The sequence below is a fragment of the Aedes albopictus genome, chromosome 3 (assembly GCF_035046485.1).
Source record: "Aedes albopictus strain Foshan chromosome 3, AalbF5, whole genome shotgun sequence".
Taxonomy (NCBI): Eukaryota; Metazoa; Arthropoda; class Insecta; order Diptera; family Culicidae; genus Aedes; species Aedes albopictus.
Genome location: NC_085138.1, coordinates 12,956,624 through 12,976,382, shown reverse-complemented (window position 1 = coordinate 12,976,382; position 19,759 = coordinate 12,956,624). Strand labels below are relative to the sequence as shown.

The following is a 19,759-nucleotide window of genomic DNA, read 5'->3' as shown; positions in this document are numbered from 1 at the left end:
GACAATATAAAGGGTTACGGTGGATATAATATTATTTCGGACTGAGATGATCACAGATACGCTGAAGATAACTAGCGAAATTAGGACCACAGTTTGACACATTATAGACTATATTTTGACATAAAGGGTTTGGCTAATTTCTTTACAACATCGAATGGAAGCTCAAAAAGTGTTATCTAACACTAATATAAGAGTTATTTGGGGATGATGCTGGTGCTGTCAATGACTAACAACTGTTATTGACACTATTGGTAATCAGCTTAAAATAATTTTCAGAATGTATTACAAGCTACCGGAGGAGTGGAAGGAAGGGATAATCTGTCCCATCCACAAGAAAGGCGACAAGTTAATGTGTGAGAACTTTCGAGCGATCACCATTTTGAATGCCGCCTACAAAGTGCTATCCCAGATCATCTTCCGCCGTCTTTCACCTAAAGTAAATGAGTTCGTGGGAAGTTTACCAAGCCGGTTTCATCGACGGCCGGTCGACAACGGACCAGATCTTCACCGTACGGCAAATCCTCCAGAAATGCCGTGAATACCAGGTCCCAACGCATCACCTGTTCATCGACTTCAAAGCGGCATACGACAGTATCGACCGCACAGAGCTATGGAAAATTATGGACGAGAACAGCTTTCCCGGGAAGCTGACTAGACTGATAAGAGCAACGATGGATGGTGTGCAGAACAGCGTAAGGATTTCGGGTGAACTATCCAGTTCATTCGAATCTCGACGGGGACTACGACAAGGTGATGGACTTTCCTGCCTACTATTCAACATCGCCCTGGAAGGTGTTGTGCGACGAGCCGGGCTCAACAACCGGGGTACGATCTTCACGAAATCCAGCCAATTTGTCTGTTTTGCGGATGACATGGATATTATTGCTAGAACATTTGGAACGGTGGCAGAACAGTACACCCGCCTGAAACGTGAAGCAGCAAAGGTCGGACTGGTGGTGACTGAGCGAGACAGGACAAGCCTTGGCACTCGATTTGCACCTCCACCACCTCGAAAGTATCCCCGTCTATCGTAACATTACTACCCAGACGGATCCGGTCGTGTTCGGTTCCGCCTACCAGCATGTACTTTGTTTTTGAGGCATTCACCACCAGTCCGACCTTTGCTGCTTCACGTTTCAGGCGGGTGTACAGTTCTGCCACCGTTCCAAATGTTCTAGCGATAATGTCCATGTCATCCGCAAAGCACACAAATTGACCGGATTTTGTGAAAATCGTTCCCCGGCTGTTGAGCCCGGCTCGTCGCATCACACCTTCCAGCGCGATGTTGAAGAGTAGACATGAGAGTCCGTCACCTTGTCGCAGTCCCCGGCGAGTTACGAATGAACTGGATAGTTCACCCGAAACCCTTACGCAGTTTTGCACACCGTCCATCGTTGCTTTAATCATTAATTTGACGGCTTTTCGGGCCCGTATGAAGTTGATCACCAATATCAACTTCTTTTCCCGATCAGCCTAGATAGCTGTGTAGTGTCGGTAGCGGTTAGTTCAACTGGCTAAGAATAGCACTACGGACCGCCTGTTCCAGTGGTAGGAATCCACTAATCAGGTGACCCCTAATTCATGGTGTTATGCGGCTTTATGCTTACCGTGCCTAGGAATGAATGGCTAGGGGGGTCTAATAAAAACCTAACCGCAAACGGAGCCTGTGGAGTACCAGGGCACCCTCCACAGTATTTGCCCTTACTGTGCTAACCGGAGCAATAGCGCGGTGGACCTTGTGTTTCTCCGAGACAATCAGCTGCCCTTCTTCAATCTCATACTTGAGGCTGAATAAGGGCGGGATTATGAAGATGTTATTAATTAGTTTAGATTTTCACCTATATGGTTTCGCATTATGCGTTTCACACAGTGTATTCTGTGCATCCTCGCCTTTGGCGCACTCAATTCGATACCGATCTGGCTTTATTGTTGCTGTTCTTTTTTGTGCTGTGATTGTTAAGAGTTTAATCTTGCCTAGTTTGGGTAGTGGCTACGGTTAGGATAGCTCAGATCAATCTTCAGCACAAAAGAACAGCAACGATCAATCTTTGTAGACTTATGCAAAATGGTACAGCCCAAGTGGCGTTAGTCCAAGAACCTTACTTTCGTAAGGGGAATTTCTATTTAGGAAACCTTGTGAATCCGGTGTTTGCTACTTTCAGTAAAAATGAAATGGCAAACTCACGTGTCATGCCTCGAGCATGTGTGCTTGTCAACAACGCAATCGTTGCTACACTGATCTCTGAACTAACTACCAGAGATGTATGTGCTATCATAATAGATGTATCTGTTGGAAACCTCAACAGGAAATACGTTTATTGTTCGGTTTATTTACCGCATGATGAACCATCCCCTACGGATGCTTTCAAGCAAGTCATTGCATACTGCACTTCAAAAGGCCTTCCGCTAATTGTTGGTAGTGATGCTAATGCTCACCATATAATCTGGGGCAGCTCAGACATCAATTTGAGAGGCTCCAGTTTGATGGAATACTTGAGTAGTACAGATCTTGGATTACTTAACATAGGCAACCGCCCAACCTTCATGGTATCTGGTAGAGAGGAAGTGTTAGACATAACGCTTTGCTCTAGCAGAATTAGTCATGAGCTGACCAATTGGCATGTGTCAGATGAAGAATCTTTATCTGATCATCGTTACATCTTGTTTGAACATGTGAATTTTACTTCGCAAACTTTGCGTTTCAGGAATCCCCGGTCAACCAACTGGGATCTCTTTACCGATTTGGTTGCAGCCAAATTTCATGGATACTCACCATCAATTGACACTCCAAGTGATTTAGATGATGCCGTTGATACTACAACGGCCTTCATCATGGAAGCTTTTGAAGAAGCCTGCCCTCTGCGGTCTGTGAAGACCACAAGAGGAACCCCTTGGTGGAACTCTGATCTGGCGAAACTCAGGAAACAATGTAGAAAGAGTTGGAACAGACGACGTTCGGCTGGATTGGAGGCTTTCAGGTCGGCTCGCAAGGCCTACCAGAAAGCTCTTCGGTCTGCTGAACGATCCGGCTGGAAAAACCTTTGTACAAATGTTTCCAGTCTGAGTGAAGCCAGTCGATTGAACAAAATCCTTGCAAAATCTAAGGATTTTCAAGTGAACGAACTTCGTTTGCCAAATGGTGATTTCACTTCCTCTGATGAGGAAGTTTTAGAATGTTTATTCAGTACACACTTCCCCGGATGTGTGGATATTACATCTTCGGATGAACCTGATGTCTTTTCTTGTAGTTATGATTCTTTAGCTTCGGCTCGAAGTATCATAACTTTAGAATCGATTGAATGGGCACTTAATAGCTTTGCTCCTTTCAAATCTCCTGGGGCAGATGGGATTTATCCTATTTTGCTTCAGAAGGGATTTGATCATTTCAAACATGTTTTGAAACAACTACTTGTTTGCAGTTTTGCTACAGGGTATATTCCCAAATCCTGGCGGGATATTACTGTGAAGTTTATTCCGAAAGTGGGTCGCGCGTCGTATGAAGAAGCAAAGAGCTTCAGACCTATCAGTTTGACCTCTTTTCTTCTGAAATGCTTAGAACGCATTGTGGATCATCACATCCGTGATGTTTATCTGGCCAATGTGCCTCTTCATGTGAACCAACATGCTTACCAATCTGGAAAGTCCACTGTGACTCTTTTACACAAAGTTGTTTACGATATCGAGAAGGCATTCGCTCAAAAGCAATCCTGCTTGGGTGTTTTCTTAGATATCGAGGGTGCCTTTGACAACGTGCCTTTCGATGCCATATTGGAAGCCGCACGGGGTCATGGTATATCTCCAATGATTTCCAGTTGGATTCACCAAATGCTCAAAAACCGACATCTCTTCTCGACATTGCGTCAAGCGGCGATTAGGAAATTGAGTGTTTGTGGATGCCCCCAAGGGGGAGTCTTATCACCACTTTTATGGAATCTCGTAGCAGATACGCTATTGAGGCAACTCAATAATAGCGGTTTTCCTACTTATGGTTTTGCCGACGACTACCTAACATTGTTAGTCGGTATGTGCATCAGCACCCTTTTCGACCTGATGCAAAACGCTCTTCAGGTAGTTGAGGGTTGGTGTCGCCAATATGGCCTTTCGGTAAATCCGAGTAAAACATCTATTGTTCTTTTCACGGAAAAGCGAAACCGTAATGGTGTTCGAACTTTACGTCTCTTTGATTCTGAAATCAATGTGACTGAACAGGTAAAGTACGTTGGAGTCATTCTTGATTCCAAGCTTTCCTGGACACCTCATGTTGAGTTCAGAATCAAGAAAGCTTGTATGGCCTTCGGGCAATGCCGGCAAACCTTTGGTACAACTTGGGGTCTAAAACCCAAGTATATCAAATGGATCTACACAACTGTTGTTCGGCCAATATTGGCCTATGGATGTCTTGTGTGGTGGCAAAAGGGCGAAGTGAGAACGGTCCAATCAAAGTTAGGCCATCTCCAAAGGATGTGCTTGATGGCGATGTCTGGAGCGTTTTCTTCAACTCCCACGGCAGCGCTCGAAGTTCTCTTTGACGTTGTCCCACTACACATTCATCTCAAACAAGAAGCACTTTCTTGCACTTACCGTCTCTGGGTACTCGGTTCACTAGAGGAAACTCCTGTGAACCGCAGTTCAACACACACCTCGTTGTTTCCACTTTTGGTGAATTGGGACAAAGTTGTCCTTGCTCCAAGTGATCTTACAATTGCTTGTAATTTTCCATATAGGACATTTTCCACGAAATTCCCTTCCCGGGAAGAGTGGACATCTGGTTATCTGGAGAGAAGTATTTCAGACGGCATCGTATGTTACACTGATGGCTCCCTTCTAGAAGGTCGAGCAGGTGCTGGTGTTTATTCTTGTGAGCTAAGGCTGTATCAGTCTTATTCACTTGGCAGACACTGCACCGTTTTTCAGGCCGAAATCTTTGCTCTTATGTGCGGAGTGCAATCAGCACTTCAGCAGCACGTAATGGGCAAAGTAATATACTTCTGTTCAGATAGCCAGGCTGCTATTAAAGCACTTGCTTCGGCCAACTCCAGGTCGAAGATAGTTATCGCTTGTCGAACTCAAATTGAGGAGCTGAATTCAGCAAACGCTGTTCACCTTGTATGGGTACCTGGCCATTCTTCCATCGCTGGAAATGAATTGGCTGATGAGTTAGCTCGCACTGGAGCATCACATGACTTCATTGGCCCTGAGCCAGCTATTCCGGTATCCAAGTGTTGGGTGAAGCTTCAGATTGACACCTGGGCTGCCACTCAGCACAAACAATACTGGAATAGTTTGGAGTCATGTCGTCAAACAAAATTGTATTGTACTGAGCCATCTCTAGGGGTGGCAAAGTATCTAACAAATCTGTCAAAGCAGAATTGCAGCATGCTGGTCAAAGCATTGACTGGCCACTGCCGACTCAGTTATCACATGGCGAATATTCAGCAAGCTGATTCATTTGCATGTGATAGCTGTGAATCCGATTATGGAACTTCGTATCATTTAATATGTAACTGTCCAGCTTTTGCGCAATTGCGTTTCCGAGTACTCGGGAAACACTTATTAAGTGAAACTGACTTCAGAAACCTGAATCTTCAGGACGTTCTGTTGTTCTTGACCCGCTGTGGTAAACAGCTATAGGCTCTCTTTACGCTTTATGCATTATCACAGTGCCCTTCTCAGGGCGCTGTTCGAACCCATTGTGGCACGCTTATGCGTTATTACAGTGTCCTTTTCAGGACGCTATGTGAACCCATTGTGGTACGCTTTTGCGAGTATGACGATCCTATTCCCTTACCTGTCCTTTCCCATCTCCTATCCTTTTTCCTTCCCTTCTCCGTCAGGTAAATGATGAATAGGCTCGTGTTTATGGCGATGGCACAAATTTCCCAAATGGAGGAGAACGTGCCTCTAGAGCCGACCTACTGATACCTGATACCAGTCCGACCTTTGCTGCTTCACGTTTCAGGCGGGTGTACAGTTCTGCCACCGTTCCAAATGTTCTAGCGATAATGTCCATGTCATCCGCAAAGCACACAAATTGACCGGATTTTGTGAAAATCGTTCCCCGGCTGTTGAGCCCGGCTCGTCGCATCACACCTTCCAGCGCGATGTTGAAGAGTAGACATGAGAGTCCGTCACCTTGTCGCAGTCCCCGGCGAGTTACGAATGAACTGGATAGTTCACCCGAAACCCTTACGCAGTTTTGCACACCGTCCATCGTTGCTTTAATCAGTCTAGTCAGTTTCCCAGGAAAGCCTTTTTCGTCCATGATTCTCCATAGCTCTGCGCGGTCGATACTATCGTATGCCGCTTTGAAGTCGATGAACAGGTGGTGCGTTGGGACCTGGTATTCACGGCATTTCTGGAGGATTTGCCGTACGGTAAAGATCTGGTCCGTTGTCGACCGGCCGTCGATGAAGCCGGCTTGATAACTTCCCACGAACTCATTTGTTTTAGGTGACAGACGACGGAAGATGATCTGGGATAGCACTTTGTAGGCAGCATTCAAAATAGTGATCGCCCTGAAGTTCTCACATTCCAAAAGGTCGCCTTTCTTGTGAATGGGGCAGATTACCCGTTCCTTCCACTCCTCCGGTAGCTGTTCGGTTTCCCAGATCCTGACTATCAGCCGATGCAGACAGGTGGCCAACTTTTCTGGGCCCATCTTGATGAGTTCAGCTGCGATTCCATCCTTACCAGCCGCTTTGTTGGTTTTGAGCTGGTGAATGGCATCCTTAACTTCCCTCAGCGTGGGAGTTGGTTCATTTCCGTCCTCCGCTGCACTGGCGTCGTCGTTCCTTCCGTTGCCGTGGGCTCCCGTGCCTACGTTCTCCACGCCGTTCAGGTGCTGATCGAAGTGCTGCTTCCACCTTTCGATCACCTCACGTCCGTCCGTCAAGAGGCCTCCGTCTTTATCCCTGCATATTTCGGCTCGCGGCACGAAGCCGTTGCGGGATGCATTGAGCTTCTGATAGAACTTCCGTGTTTCTTGGGAACGGCACAGCAGTTCCATTTCTTCACACTCCGCTTCTTCCAGGCGGCGCTTTTTCGCTTTTTCGAAAGAGGCGGGTCTGCTGTTTCCGCTTCTGTTTGTAACGTTCCACGTTCTGTCGAGTCCCCAGCTGCAGCATTACCGCCCTCGCTGCGTTCTTCTCCTCCAAAACCGTTCTGCACTCTTCGTCGAACCATTCGTTTCGTCGATTCCGTTCCACGTACTCAATGGTGCTCTCGGCTGCGTCGTTGATGGCTGCTTTCACTGTACTCCAGCAGTCCTCTAGAGGGGCCTCATCGAGCTCGCCCTCGTCTGGCAACGCGGCTTCGAGATTCTGCGCGTATGCTGAGGCGACATCCGGTTGCTTCAGTCGCTCTAGGTTGTACCGTGGCGGTCGCCGGTACCGTACATTGTTGATGACGGAGAGTTTTGGGCGCAGTTTGACCATTACCAGATAGTGGTCGGAGTCGATGTTGGCGCCACGATAGGTCCTGACGTCGATAATGTCGGAGAAGTGCACGCCATGTCCGAACCAGCAGATTATAAAACTTGAATGTACATCGGGTTTCTCTCCACCAAACATCACTATTCAAGCTATATTTTATAATCTGCTAGTTCAGACATAGCGTGAAGTGCCGTCCGTCAATTAGAACGTGGTCGATTTGAGATTCCGTCTGCTGTGGTGATCTCCAGGTGTAACGATAAGGGAGGCTGTGTTGGAAAAAGGTGCTACGTATGGCCATATTTTTGGAGGCGGCGAAATCAATGAGTCGTAGGCCGTTTTCGTTCGTTTGCTGGTGGGCGCTAAACTTACCAATCGTCGGTCTGAATTCCTCCTCCTGGCCTACCTGAGCGTTCAAATCTCCTATGATGATCTTGACGTCGTGGCTTGGGCAGCGGTCGTACTCGCGTTCGAGCTGCGCGTAAAATGCGTCCTTGTCATCATCAGTACTTCCGGAGTGTGGGCTGTGCACGTTTATTATGCTGAAGTTGAAGAATCGGCCCTTGATCCTCAACCTGCACATTCTTTCGTCGATCGGCCACCAACCGATCACGCGCCTCTGCATATCACCCATCACGATGAAAGCTGTTCCCAGCTCGCGTGTGTTGCCGCAGCTCTGGTAGATGGTATGATTACCTCTAAACGTTCGCACCATGGATCCTGTCCAACACACCTCCTGCAGCGCTACGATGCCGAACCCGCGGTCCTTCAGTAGATCGACGAGTATGCGGGTGCTCCCAATGAAGTTGAGAGATCGGCAGTTCCACGTACCGAGTTTCCAATCGCAAGTCCTTTTTGTTCGCTGGGGTCGTTGCCGTTGGTCTCGGTTCGTATTATTCTGTTGCTGATTTTCCGTTACAATGGGTTTTTACGGCTGGCTCGTAGGGCCTGACACCAACCCCCTACTTTCCGGAGGACCATAGTGCACAGTTGAGCTTAGAGTCCTTCCCTGGCACTCGGACGTAGATCAGCCGCCCCTAACATGGGGATCAGACGCTGTTGTGAGCCGCTTCTCCTGGAGAACAGACGCTCAGGTTTGCCGAAGCAAACCCCCCCTTCCCTGTCAGCCTACGACCAAAGGTCCCACCGGGGTTGGTTACCCGATCTTCCCTAAGGTTGCTCATAGTTTCCGGCCGGTACCGCGTGGAGGTAGGGATAGGAGTTGCTGGGCAGAGGCTAGTGAATCACAATGGGATCTGAAATGCGCAGCATACCCAGCCTTTACCGTGCCAAAAACAAATCATATCTCAAAAACAAAAATCATACATCTCTGCATTTTTCATATATTACGCCAAATTTCCTGAATTTTCAGATAAAAAAATATTAAACCATGGTGTTCCTTGGGTCCCGAGATCATAAAAACATTTAAACACAATTTGGTTCCTTCAACGTATTTAAAACAACGTATTTCAAACAAACAAAAAAGAAGTTTAAAATCGGTCAACTGGTTCAAAAGTTATGAGTTTTTGAAAGTTTCTAGTTTTGCAAAACCCTGATTTTTTGGACCACCCTATTTGAAAATTGGTCACCCTAATGACGAAATTAAAAAAAATATGGGTTCAATTATTTTCGATGAACTACAAACCCCCAAGTTTTACGACAATCGTTTTTCTATGTAATGGCTGATTATAGTACATATGTACACCGTGTCCAATAAGTTCTTATACAAAATACAAATTTAGAAAACATTTGGCCAATAAGCCCAACAAATGACCAATATACAACGTTAATCATAGCAACCTTGGATAAATGTCAGATTTCTATGGCAAATACTTGGCAAAATGACAAAGAGTCTAATGGCACCTTAAGCCTAGCAGTACACTTCTGTGTTCAGAAATCCGTTTGCTCCGGCACGCAAGAAAAATGTTCGAAAAAATTTTCATTCTTGTAGTGACCACTGGTAGGTTAAAATGATGTACATACATAGCATAAGAGAGAGAAGAGTAAAGAGAAGGTGATGAGAGATGATTGTACGATACGGATTTAAATAAAACAGAAATGTTATGACTATCAAGACAACCAGTCGTGTTTAATTGTAATTCCTCAACCCGAACCCCAGACATGGATGACAATTATGTGTACCTTTTGGAGTACACAATAATTCTACGGCAGCTAAACAAAGTCTATAAGGTTAAATTTTGAGTTTAGGGGAAGATGCGAATTTGCGGTTTAGGGGAAGATGATATAGATCGATGAGATTAGAATTGAACCTTATGACAACTAAGTTGCCGGGTCATTAATTGGCTCGGTAGCTTAGTTGGTAAAGCACTTGTCTAGCGAATAAGGGTCGTGAGTTCAAATCTCACCTGAGCTGTGGATTTTTTCCCAATTTAACCAATAATTTACCCATCTGTACAAATGTACGTTGAGTTATTTGAATTTCATAAATTTTGAGCTTTTCTCCACACTATTGTACCAAATGGATATACTAAGGCTAAAACAATACAATTTTAGTGATTATATGGTAAGAAGTTTGCAAGTAAGCTCAACTTGGGCTGATTTCGTTGAAAATTACCGTTATATTTAAGTTAAACTTCATAAAACGTAAATTTTGGAGAAAATTTACCACAATAGGGATGCAAGCATGTTTTAGAAGTGAGAACGGTGTGAATCAACAGAATAAGATGCAGCCACGTTTCTTTAACACAATAAATGTCATTAAAAAAGGTAAATGTACATTATTTTGTTTGATTTATGTTTTATTTTGTACTAAAGTGTGACAAGTGTGACAAGCAATGTATTAAGTATAGGAAAAACCCGTACGAGGGGGGGGGGGGGGGGTGGGTTGAATAATCCCATTTTTGGCGTGACGTACTAAATGGATGCCCCCTATGGTTTCTCAGCAAATTCTTGAACCTAGTGCCAGTTTAATCATAGTCGAGATGGTTTTGCAAGTTTATTAAATCGGCGTTCTGTTGAAGGTGCTTCACGATCAATGTTGCCTGACGAGATTGACCCGAGATTGGAAGAACCGTCATCGAGATATTATCGAGCTCTGATTAATAAAGGAAGTTCAAGGCGAATCATATACGGCAACGGTCGAGTTTTGGACCCCTAGGGGGGCATTAGTTTAAATTTAAGCCAAAATCAAACAGATTCAGATATGGATACACATAATTATGATGTTATTATGTCCGTTAAAAATACTTGCAAGGCCATTTCTAGTTGAAAATTCGGTGTCAATTACTGATTTCTGAAGCCCCATTTTCTATTGTTTGTATACCCCAATCAATTTTGAACCCACTTAGGTATTTGCACACCCGGTGTTTAAGGACAAGGTATTTTGAGTACATAGCTCATATTTTCTAGAGCACCGTTTTTAAGAACCGGTGAACGGATTTGGATCAAAAAGCATCATGCTGATTGTTCAGTGGTTGTCATCAGCGTGATGCATTTTAATTCAAATCCGTTCAACGGTTCTAAAAAACGGTGCTCTAGAAAATTTGAGCTATGTACTCCAAATACCTTGTCCTTAAACCCATTTGAAACTATTTTCGAAGCATCTGTCACTTGAATATGCTGGATCACATTATACACCCTCATTCTTGTTTACGGACGTATCGACTTTCGAACGATTTTGATTCGATCGAATCAGTACTCAGTAGGCCATTTGATTTTGCTGGCGTAAACGGGAATGCGAACGATTTTTGTTTGAAAGTGGATTCGATCGAAAACAAGAATGAGGGTGATAATCACTTGATTGACAAAGGCTGTTTAGACGAACTTTGCCGAATTGATTGCGCTAGAATTATGAACGTTTTTGTTTACATCTGCAAGTTTCCTCAGCACTACATTCTCTTTTCGTAATCACGGATGACGAGATTGACAAAACAAAATCATGGCAAATCATGATGTTTTCAGTGAGAAAATGATTACAGCCCGTGCAGAGCAACCTAATTTTGCGAATGATGCTAAACATTTTCGTTATCTTTTCATAAAATCTGCGTCCATTTGCCAATTGCCCATTTTCAACGCCCACTCCCCCCCCCCTATGTCACACTTTTTGTATGAGATCTCTGAAATTTTTATATGGGTTGTCACACTTTACTGAACCCCCACCCCCCTCAAATCGTGACGTAATTTATGGACGTTCCCTCAGAGGTTCTACAAGTTTATGGGGGTTCAAATTATATTGGTTATCCTAGTTTACCAATGACAATCATAGAGGCTGTTCATAAACCACGTAGACCAAATTTTGGCCATCTCAGAACAACCCCCCCTCCCCCTCGTAGACTTTTGTCCATACAAAAATTTTGAAATTTATATGGAGCGTAGACTTTGGCCAGACCCACCCCCTCCCCCCGAGAAGTCTACGTGGTTTATGAACGGCCCCATAGAAAAATAGGTATCCTAATGGATTAGTGTCCCTTAACAAAAAAAAAAAATTTGATTAGATCTACTCGGTCAGCCATAGTTTGACCTAGTTGAAGCGTTTTTCGACTTTCAAGCAACTACAAGTAGTACAGAAAGTACAATGTGGTAGATGGACGTTGAAGAGCGATAATGGATACCTATTATACAGGAATAACTTTGGCGTGGCCATCATCTTCAGGATATCCTCTCAAGTTTAATATTCATTTTTAATGAAGGTTATCCACACATTGCTACAATGTATCTCTATATATACTTACTATCACGAGCACCAGGTGCAGGTGCAATCCCTCGCAGAACATCCAGAAATAGTTGACCAACATCAGATAATGCAACAGGATGTGAAGCGCAATACACCAACTCTGAAAATGGGAGGAGAAGACATCTCGTTAAATGTTGGAGGATATTTCGTTCTTTTCTGCCTGACTGTCCATTGAAAACTTATTAACGAGACGAATAAATCACGTTCGTAACAATCGGCCCCCTAAAATTTATGCGAAAAGAGAAACAACCTGGTAAGTTTTGGTCAACTTTCGGTTACTGTGCGCGTTACGAAAGACGGGTGGGTGGTAGAATGGTTGATTATCTATCAACAGCTTGCATTTTCGGATTGCACCTCGAGGCAAATGTGCGGGTAGGAACAGAACAGGTTCAAGGTTGTAAGTTTTATCGCTTCTGGCTGCAATTACTAAGACGGCGTAGCACAGCCGCCATTACACAACGTTGTACTCATTAATTAGACAAACGAGAGCCACTTGATTTTCCATCTGACCTCATGCTTCTCGAACCCAACATCAGGCATAAGAAGCATGGCAAGGAGCGAAAGGTCCGAGCAGTCTCTGTTCATTACACAGCCCGCCAGCACCTCTTACATTATTGCATTTGAGTGGATGTGTTTAATCGCACGAACTTTGCCCGATTAACGCTGGCGGTAATGGGTGATAAGATGGGACCGACGGGTCTGCTTACACAAAAGATTTTCCAACTCTACGGTAGTGAGCGTACCATGGACTGCTCGAATGAAGTTCAATGTAAAGTCCGTCTGCATCTCATGACCTTCTAAACCGCATTATATACTGCAAGTAAAACATCACATCCAAACATAGCATAACACAATGCCGGCTTTTAAAGCATTCTGAAGGCGTTAGCCAAATATACCTGAACCATGCTGGCAGTTGCACGGAGAGATAAGGGTAGTCGCACGAAAAATCATGCTTGTAAAAACGGTCAAAATACACCATCAACAGTATTCTAACCTCTTCTCGTTAAACCAACGTACACACACTGAGTCATATGTTTGAAACCAGTTAAAAAATGTCTTTGTTGTAAATTTACTTTGAGCCAAAATGATTTCAACACCAAAATATGAGCATCAATAAATTAACATACGTTTTAGACACAACTAAGATTTTTTGTTCTCCCACACTATTTCCGAATTTCTCGTCGGCAGTGTGCCGAAAAAGCATCGTCCGACATCATCACTAGATTCTGGTCCTAAGCCAACATGACCCACATGCTAAATATCGGGCGTTTGCGAGTGCTAGGCACGATGCAGCTGCTGCAGCCGAACGACGACAACGGCCGGAATAAAAATAACGGTGAGTAAAGTTGAGCGAAGAGGAAAAACTAAAAATTTCATCAGGATCTACCAGTATCAGTTCTCTAGTAGACAGAGGGTTAGTGACAACAACAAAAAAACACCTAAGCAATTCACTTAGCGGGGATAACGTGGAAATAATGTTTATTTTTTCTAATTTTGTTTTTTCCCCATATTGTTGGGAGTTTTTGATTCACAAATCAAACATTGAAAAAAGGAAATTTTTCAAGAAATTTTCTTCAATTTATCAATTTATTTTAATCGATAACAAGAAACAAGCTCGGTTGATGGATGCAGTGATTGGTTGCATCCCACAGCAACGACGTAGTTCATAGATAAAGCCTGTATCCGCAATAAACGGGACACAGAAATATAGCTGTAATTCTGAAATAGATACATTAAAATTGCTCAAATTTGGCCTAATAACATCTTAAGATGTGTTCCACCTACAAAATTTCATGTGAATCAGTGCAATACTTTTTGTTGTAGCAATGAAAGAGTAGAATTTGCGCCATTGAATTGTATATAGCCCCTAGTTTTGCTTATCAGTGCCATAACTTTTGAATTTGGCAGGAAATGGCTGAAATTTTGAACACAAACCTCTCAATCTACATTTGTTGCATAGGAATAATACAAAAAAAAAATCGATGCACTATCAACAATTTTATAGTCGAAACATGTATTGGGACTGAACGTGATTTTAGTCCCTCAGACGGCAATAAGTCAGCACCCTCTATTGTTTCGATTGTACTATTGAAAGTACTATACCAAAAATCATCAAATTATGCAGGCATAATATACACATAATCACCTACCTTCTGTGAAAATTTCATGAAAATTTGCAAAATTGGGTTGTTTAGTGAATAAAATATTGCTATTCTCTATAGCCTAATCGAAAGAGCTCATTTTTCTGAGTATAACGTGATTTTATTGGATTCCAACACCTTTGTTTTGATGGTTTAATCAACGAAACAATTTTAATTTTCGTGGATAGAATGACAGTTCAATCGTTAAAGTGACAGTTCGACCCGAACAAAAAATTTTCCCCATACAAACTTTAAATGCATTTTAAAAATAGTTCCCGGACTCCAAAAATTATGAAATTTTGGATTTCGACTAATTTTTGGGCGGAGAATCCGATTATGAAATAATCCGGATACCCCTAAAGAACCCAATTATGAATAGGCAAACATAGCACATGAAAAACACGAAAAATTTCACTAACACTCACTCCTATCAACACCAGTAGCTTCAAACCAATTGATCAAAGTTGATGAAATTTTGCAAGAAAGTGTCGCTATAAGTATCATAACTGCTAACGAAATTTCATTATTATCATCACAGAGCTTTAAACTGTAGCGTAAAAGAAGCCTCTATTATGAAAATGAAAATTACTCATGATTGTACAAAATGCTTAAAACCACGTCTGTTTGTTTTTAGTAATGCATCGATTTTTATGAAATTTGGCACACATAATAAACATACACCAAAGAGTTCTCAGTCAGTTATTTGGCCAATTTATCGATTCATTACAGAGCTACAGCCGTACTTCTGTGTCCAGATTATTGTGGATACAGGCTTTAGCATGCTGGTAGCTTAAATTTTATTTACTTATAATCCCCTAAACCAATTACTTGTGGAAAGCCATTTGGGAAATAACAAATTATCCAATCGGTGACAGAGTTTAAAATGAATGGTCTAAGCATTTTTAAGTGACGTGACCAGATTGAAGTTGACTCAGAAACTTTTCCAGGAATGTATGCAGGATTTCATCCAGGAGTTGTTTAGGGATTCTCTTAGGAATTTCTCTTGGTTACTTCCGGAATTCATCCAAGTTCATCCAAGAACTCTTCTTAGGATTTCTTCTGGGTTTCTCCAATACTTCCTCATTGTATTTCTTCAGAAACTCCTCCTGGGATTCCATCAGGAGTTCCTCCTGTTTTTTTTTCAGAAATTCTTTCTGAGATTCCTCCTGGAATTTATTACGGAAATTCTACAGAAATTCCTCCAGGGATTCCTCGGTAAATGACTCCAGGATTTCCATCAGGAATTCCTCCAGGAATTCCTTGGGGAATTCCTTCAGTAATTACTCCAAGAATTCCGCCAGAAAGTTTTCCAGGATTACTTATGAAGTTGCTCTAGTGAATCTCCTCCCGATATTAGTTCAGGAGTTCCTCCAAAGATTTCTCTAGTTATTCCTCCATGAATTCCTACAAAAATGCCTCCAGGTATTCCTCCGAGAATTTATGCAGGTATTCTTCCAGGAATTCCTCTAGAGGTTTCCCCTGGAAGTCCTTCAGAGAATCCCCCTGGAATTCCGTCATGTTTGTCTCCAGGAATTCTTCCAATGTTTTTTTTTTCCAGGCATAGTAGGGAATCCTTTGAGATTGCCTTAGGGATTCCTCCAGGTATTGCTCTAGGACTTCCCTTAGAATTCCTCCAAGAATTTCTGTAATTATTTATCCAGGGATTGACTTCAGCAATTCTTCCAGACATTCTACCAGGCATTCCTACAGGCATTCCTCCAGGCATTTCTCCAGGATTTCATCCAGGAATTCCTCCAGGGACTTCTCTAGAGTTCCTTCAAGAATTGCTCCAGGAATCACCCCAGAAATTTATACAATAATCCAGGGATTCCTTCATAAATTCCTCTAGAGATTCAGAAATCCGCCAGAGATTCCTTCAGGAATTTCTCCAGGAAATCCTACACGTATTCTTACAGGATTACCTGTAGGATTTCTTTCAGGCATTCCTCCAGCATTTCATCCAGGATTTTTCCAGGAATTTTTCCAGGAATTCCTCCAGAAATTTCTTCAGGAATTCCTTCCGAGTTTTTTTTATAGGAATTTCTCCAAGACTTTTTTCCAGGGATTTCAGGAATTTATTCAGAAATTTCTCCTCCAGAAATTCCTCTAAAGTTTCCCCCAGAGATTTTTTGAAATTAATCAAGGAATTCCTTCAAGGATTCCTCTAGGAATTCCCCCAAGGATACCTCTTCCAGAAATAACTCAAAGCAGCGATTCCCCGCAGGCATCCCAGAAGAAATTGCCCGATCCATTCCTTCAGGCTTGCCTCCAGACATTGCTCCAGGCATTCTTTTGAGAGAACTCCTCCAGTTAATCTCCCAGGAATTCCTCCAGAAATTTATCCTGGAATTGCTCTAGGAATTTCTCCAGGTGTACTTCCACAGATTCCTTCAAGGAATTCCTCCAGCAACACCTCTAGAAAATCTTCTATGAATTTCTCATTCTAAAGAAAAACTGTAAGGATTCCTCCCAGAATTCCTCGAGGGAATCCTCCATGAATTTGTTAAAAAAATTGCTTCAGGAAATCCTCCAGGATACACTCCAGGATACGCTCCAGGGATTTCCTCAAGAATCCCCCCAGAAATTTCTGCAGAGATTCCTCCAGAAACTCTTCTAGAAATTCCTCTAGGAATTCCTCAAGAAATTTCTTTGTAAAATTCTCCAGAAATATATCCCAGAATTCTCTTGGGATTCCTCCAGGAATATATCCAAGGGGACTTCCATTAAGTACGTCACGGTCCTAGGGGGGGGGGGGGTGGTTTGTGACAGTGTGACAAGTAATGTATTAAGTATAGGAAAAACCCGTACGAAGGGGGGGGAGGGGGGGATCGAGAATTCCCAATTTTAGCGTGACGTACTTAATGGATGCTCCTCAAGGGTTGTTCCAGGAATTTATCCAGGGAATACTCCAGAGATTTCTCTAGGAATTCCTCTAGGGTTACCTCCATGCATTCCTGCACGAGTTGTTCCAGGAATTTCTTTAGCGATTGCTCCGGGAATTCCTCTGGTGATTCTTTCAGAAATTTCTCTCGAGATCTTTTAAAAAAATACTCAGAGGTTCCTTCAGAAATTTCAGAAATCCTTTCATCATTTTTTCTAGGAATGTACCCAAGAATTTATCTCGGATTATCTGAAGTTTTATTTAATTACTTCGAAAGTTTCTAGAGTTATTTCCAATTGTATTGGAATTCTTCAAAAGAATTTTGGAAGTATGCATACAAATTCAAGGAACTTCTCCTACAAGTCATCCAGGAATTCTTCAACGATTATTTCCAAGAAATCTATTAGGAGCTCATCCACGGATTTTTTCAGGAAGGTTTTTTTTCTTCAAGAATACCCCCTGCTTCTCCCACAAAAGAATTCCTCCAGGAAATTCTTCCTATGATTCTTTCAGGAATATATCCTGAGATTCTTTGTTTCTGCAAGAAAACTTTAAAGAACTCCTTCAGAGATGTCTCTAGTTTTTTTCTAGGGATCGTTTGAGGGCGTACCTTTCAAATGTCTCTCAAGGATTCTTTCAAAAATTTGTCAAGAAACTCCTTCGAAATGTTCCTCAGAGTTGCCTGAAGGCAGGGATGCCATATATACAGATTTATCTGTATTATACAGATTTTTGAGCTTCCATACAGATTTTGTTTTATATGAGATACAGATTTTTGAGCTAGAGGAGCCATTTTATTTTTGTATGGGATACAGATTTTTCTCCCAAATTTTGTATGGGATACAGATTTGTTAGGACTTATCCTTGGACTCCTTCAGGAATTTTATCAGGGATCTCCTTCCGAGTTTTGTGTAGGGGTTTTCTAGAAATTTCTCTTGGGATTTCTTCAAGAAGTTACCTAAAATTTTCCAGAGATTCCTTTAAAAATCCCTCCAGCACTTTATTCAGCGATTACGTCAGAAACACTTACAATAACTCCTCCAACAATGCTTCCAAGCAACATACGTGTCACAGAGGAGCCGTGGATGCGCAGGTTTTGGTCGCGCAAATGTCACTGTTACTTAATTCTCCTCAAAATCAAAAGAGTTTTGCAACATGCTCTAGAGCGGTGTTTTGCTTCTGCCTCGTTGCGAGGAAGCGAACGAACCCCAAACAGAATAGTAATAAAAAATGAGTGAGGAAGAGGGCAACGAAAATAGAGTCGATGATGATTTCGGATAAAAGAGTGCGATTTTTGCCTCGAGACTCTTTCTTTGTATGGCACAACCAATCGAATCAGCAACAATTCCAGAAAATATTGTTTTATTTCCATTTCATTGAGACAATATCGAAAGGGACCGTAATGAGTTAACTTACCTTTTCACGAAAGTTATCAACAACAACAATCAGCCGGTGGGCGGGCGTCGATGTTTGTTTTGGTCGCAGACAATCCTGCATTAACATGTCTAAAGGGTCTAACTCGTTTTGTAAACAAACATTGTTTCTGTCGCTGTAGGGCTCATCTCGATCCACCCACGCATCTGGGGGCCGTTATCAGAAAGGTCTATCTTCGCAATTTGAAGTAGACGTTAAACTAACATTCCAACCCTTTCCTAGCGATTGTAAGGACGTGGACAAGTATACAATAGAGTGGGTCATCGATTATTTGGAAAAATGAAAAATTCAATGGTATCCCATCAGATCAAAGCTTTCTTGATCCCATTTCAGGACCCAAATAAGTGTGCAAAATTTTGGCACGATCGGTTATGTCTACGTTTTGCGCATCGTGTTTGAAGTTTGTATGGGGTTTTACATGGGAAAACACACTTTTTTGCATTTCTCTCATAACAAGCTCGAATTTTTCTAAAATCGTGTAACCGATAAAGTGAAAACATAGCCTAGGGTATCCTGAAAAACTTTGTCGAAGACCGCGAAGTGATCTGATGCTTATGAAAAAAGTTAAAGCGTTGGCATTGCTTGGCGAAACAGCATGATTTTGTTGCTATTGTTATTCCTTTACATGCGGTGATTCCCAAAGTGGGCGAAATCGCCCCCTAGGAGGCGAAAATCAAGTCGAAGGGGGCGAAAATTTGAAAAACCAAAATTTGGAGGCGAAAATACTAAAAAGGGGGGCGATTTTTTTTATTAGTTAAGGAATATCAAAAGATTTGAAATGTATTGTATTAAATGTCAACTGAATTATTAAAACTCCCTAGCATATCAAAATTTTTTGTTTCTAGGATTCCTGAAAAATGTCTGTTTCGAAATCGATTGAATGAACAGAATTTTCGATGCTTATGTGGACTTTTTGGCAAAATTCTAAGAAAAAAAAGACGATTGCTACACGGATTTTCGAAAGAATTTCTGATGATTCTGGAGATCATATCAATAAGAAAATCCTATGGCAAAAATTCCTGATCCATTTCTGTAAAAATTATGAAACGAACAGGGTTTATTTTTACTTGATAAAAAAGTTTTTTTTTTTAATTTATATGCGGTTTGTTTTTCATGAAAATTTCAACCAAAAACATGAAGTTTAAGATTAATCTTAGAACACTTTTCGGATGAAAGTCGTCAC

The 19,759-nt window shown here is 42.3% G+C and overlaps 1 protein-coding gene across 1 annotated transcript in view; it reads right to left on the bottom strand.

Moving 5' to 3' along the window:
• Window positions 1-19,759, bottom strand: part of LOC109421803 (calcitonin gene-related peptide type 1 receptor) — a 213,798-nt gene that overhangs the window by 20,624 nt on the left and 173,415 nt on the right. The window contains exon 7 of the mRNA XM_062860396.1: window positions 12,119-12,220. Coding sequence (XP_062716380.1) covers window positions 12,119-12,220 — 102 coding nt within the window. The remainder of the gene's footprint in view (window positions 1-12,118; window positions 12,221-19,759) is intronic.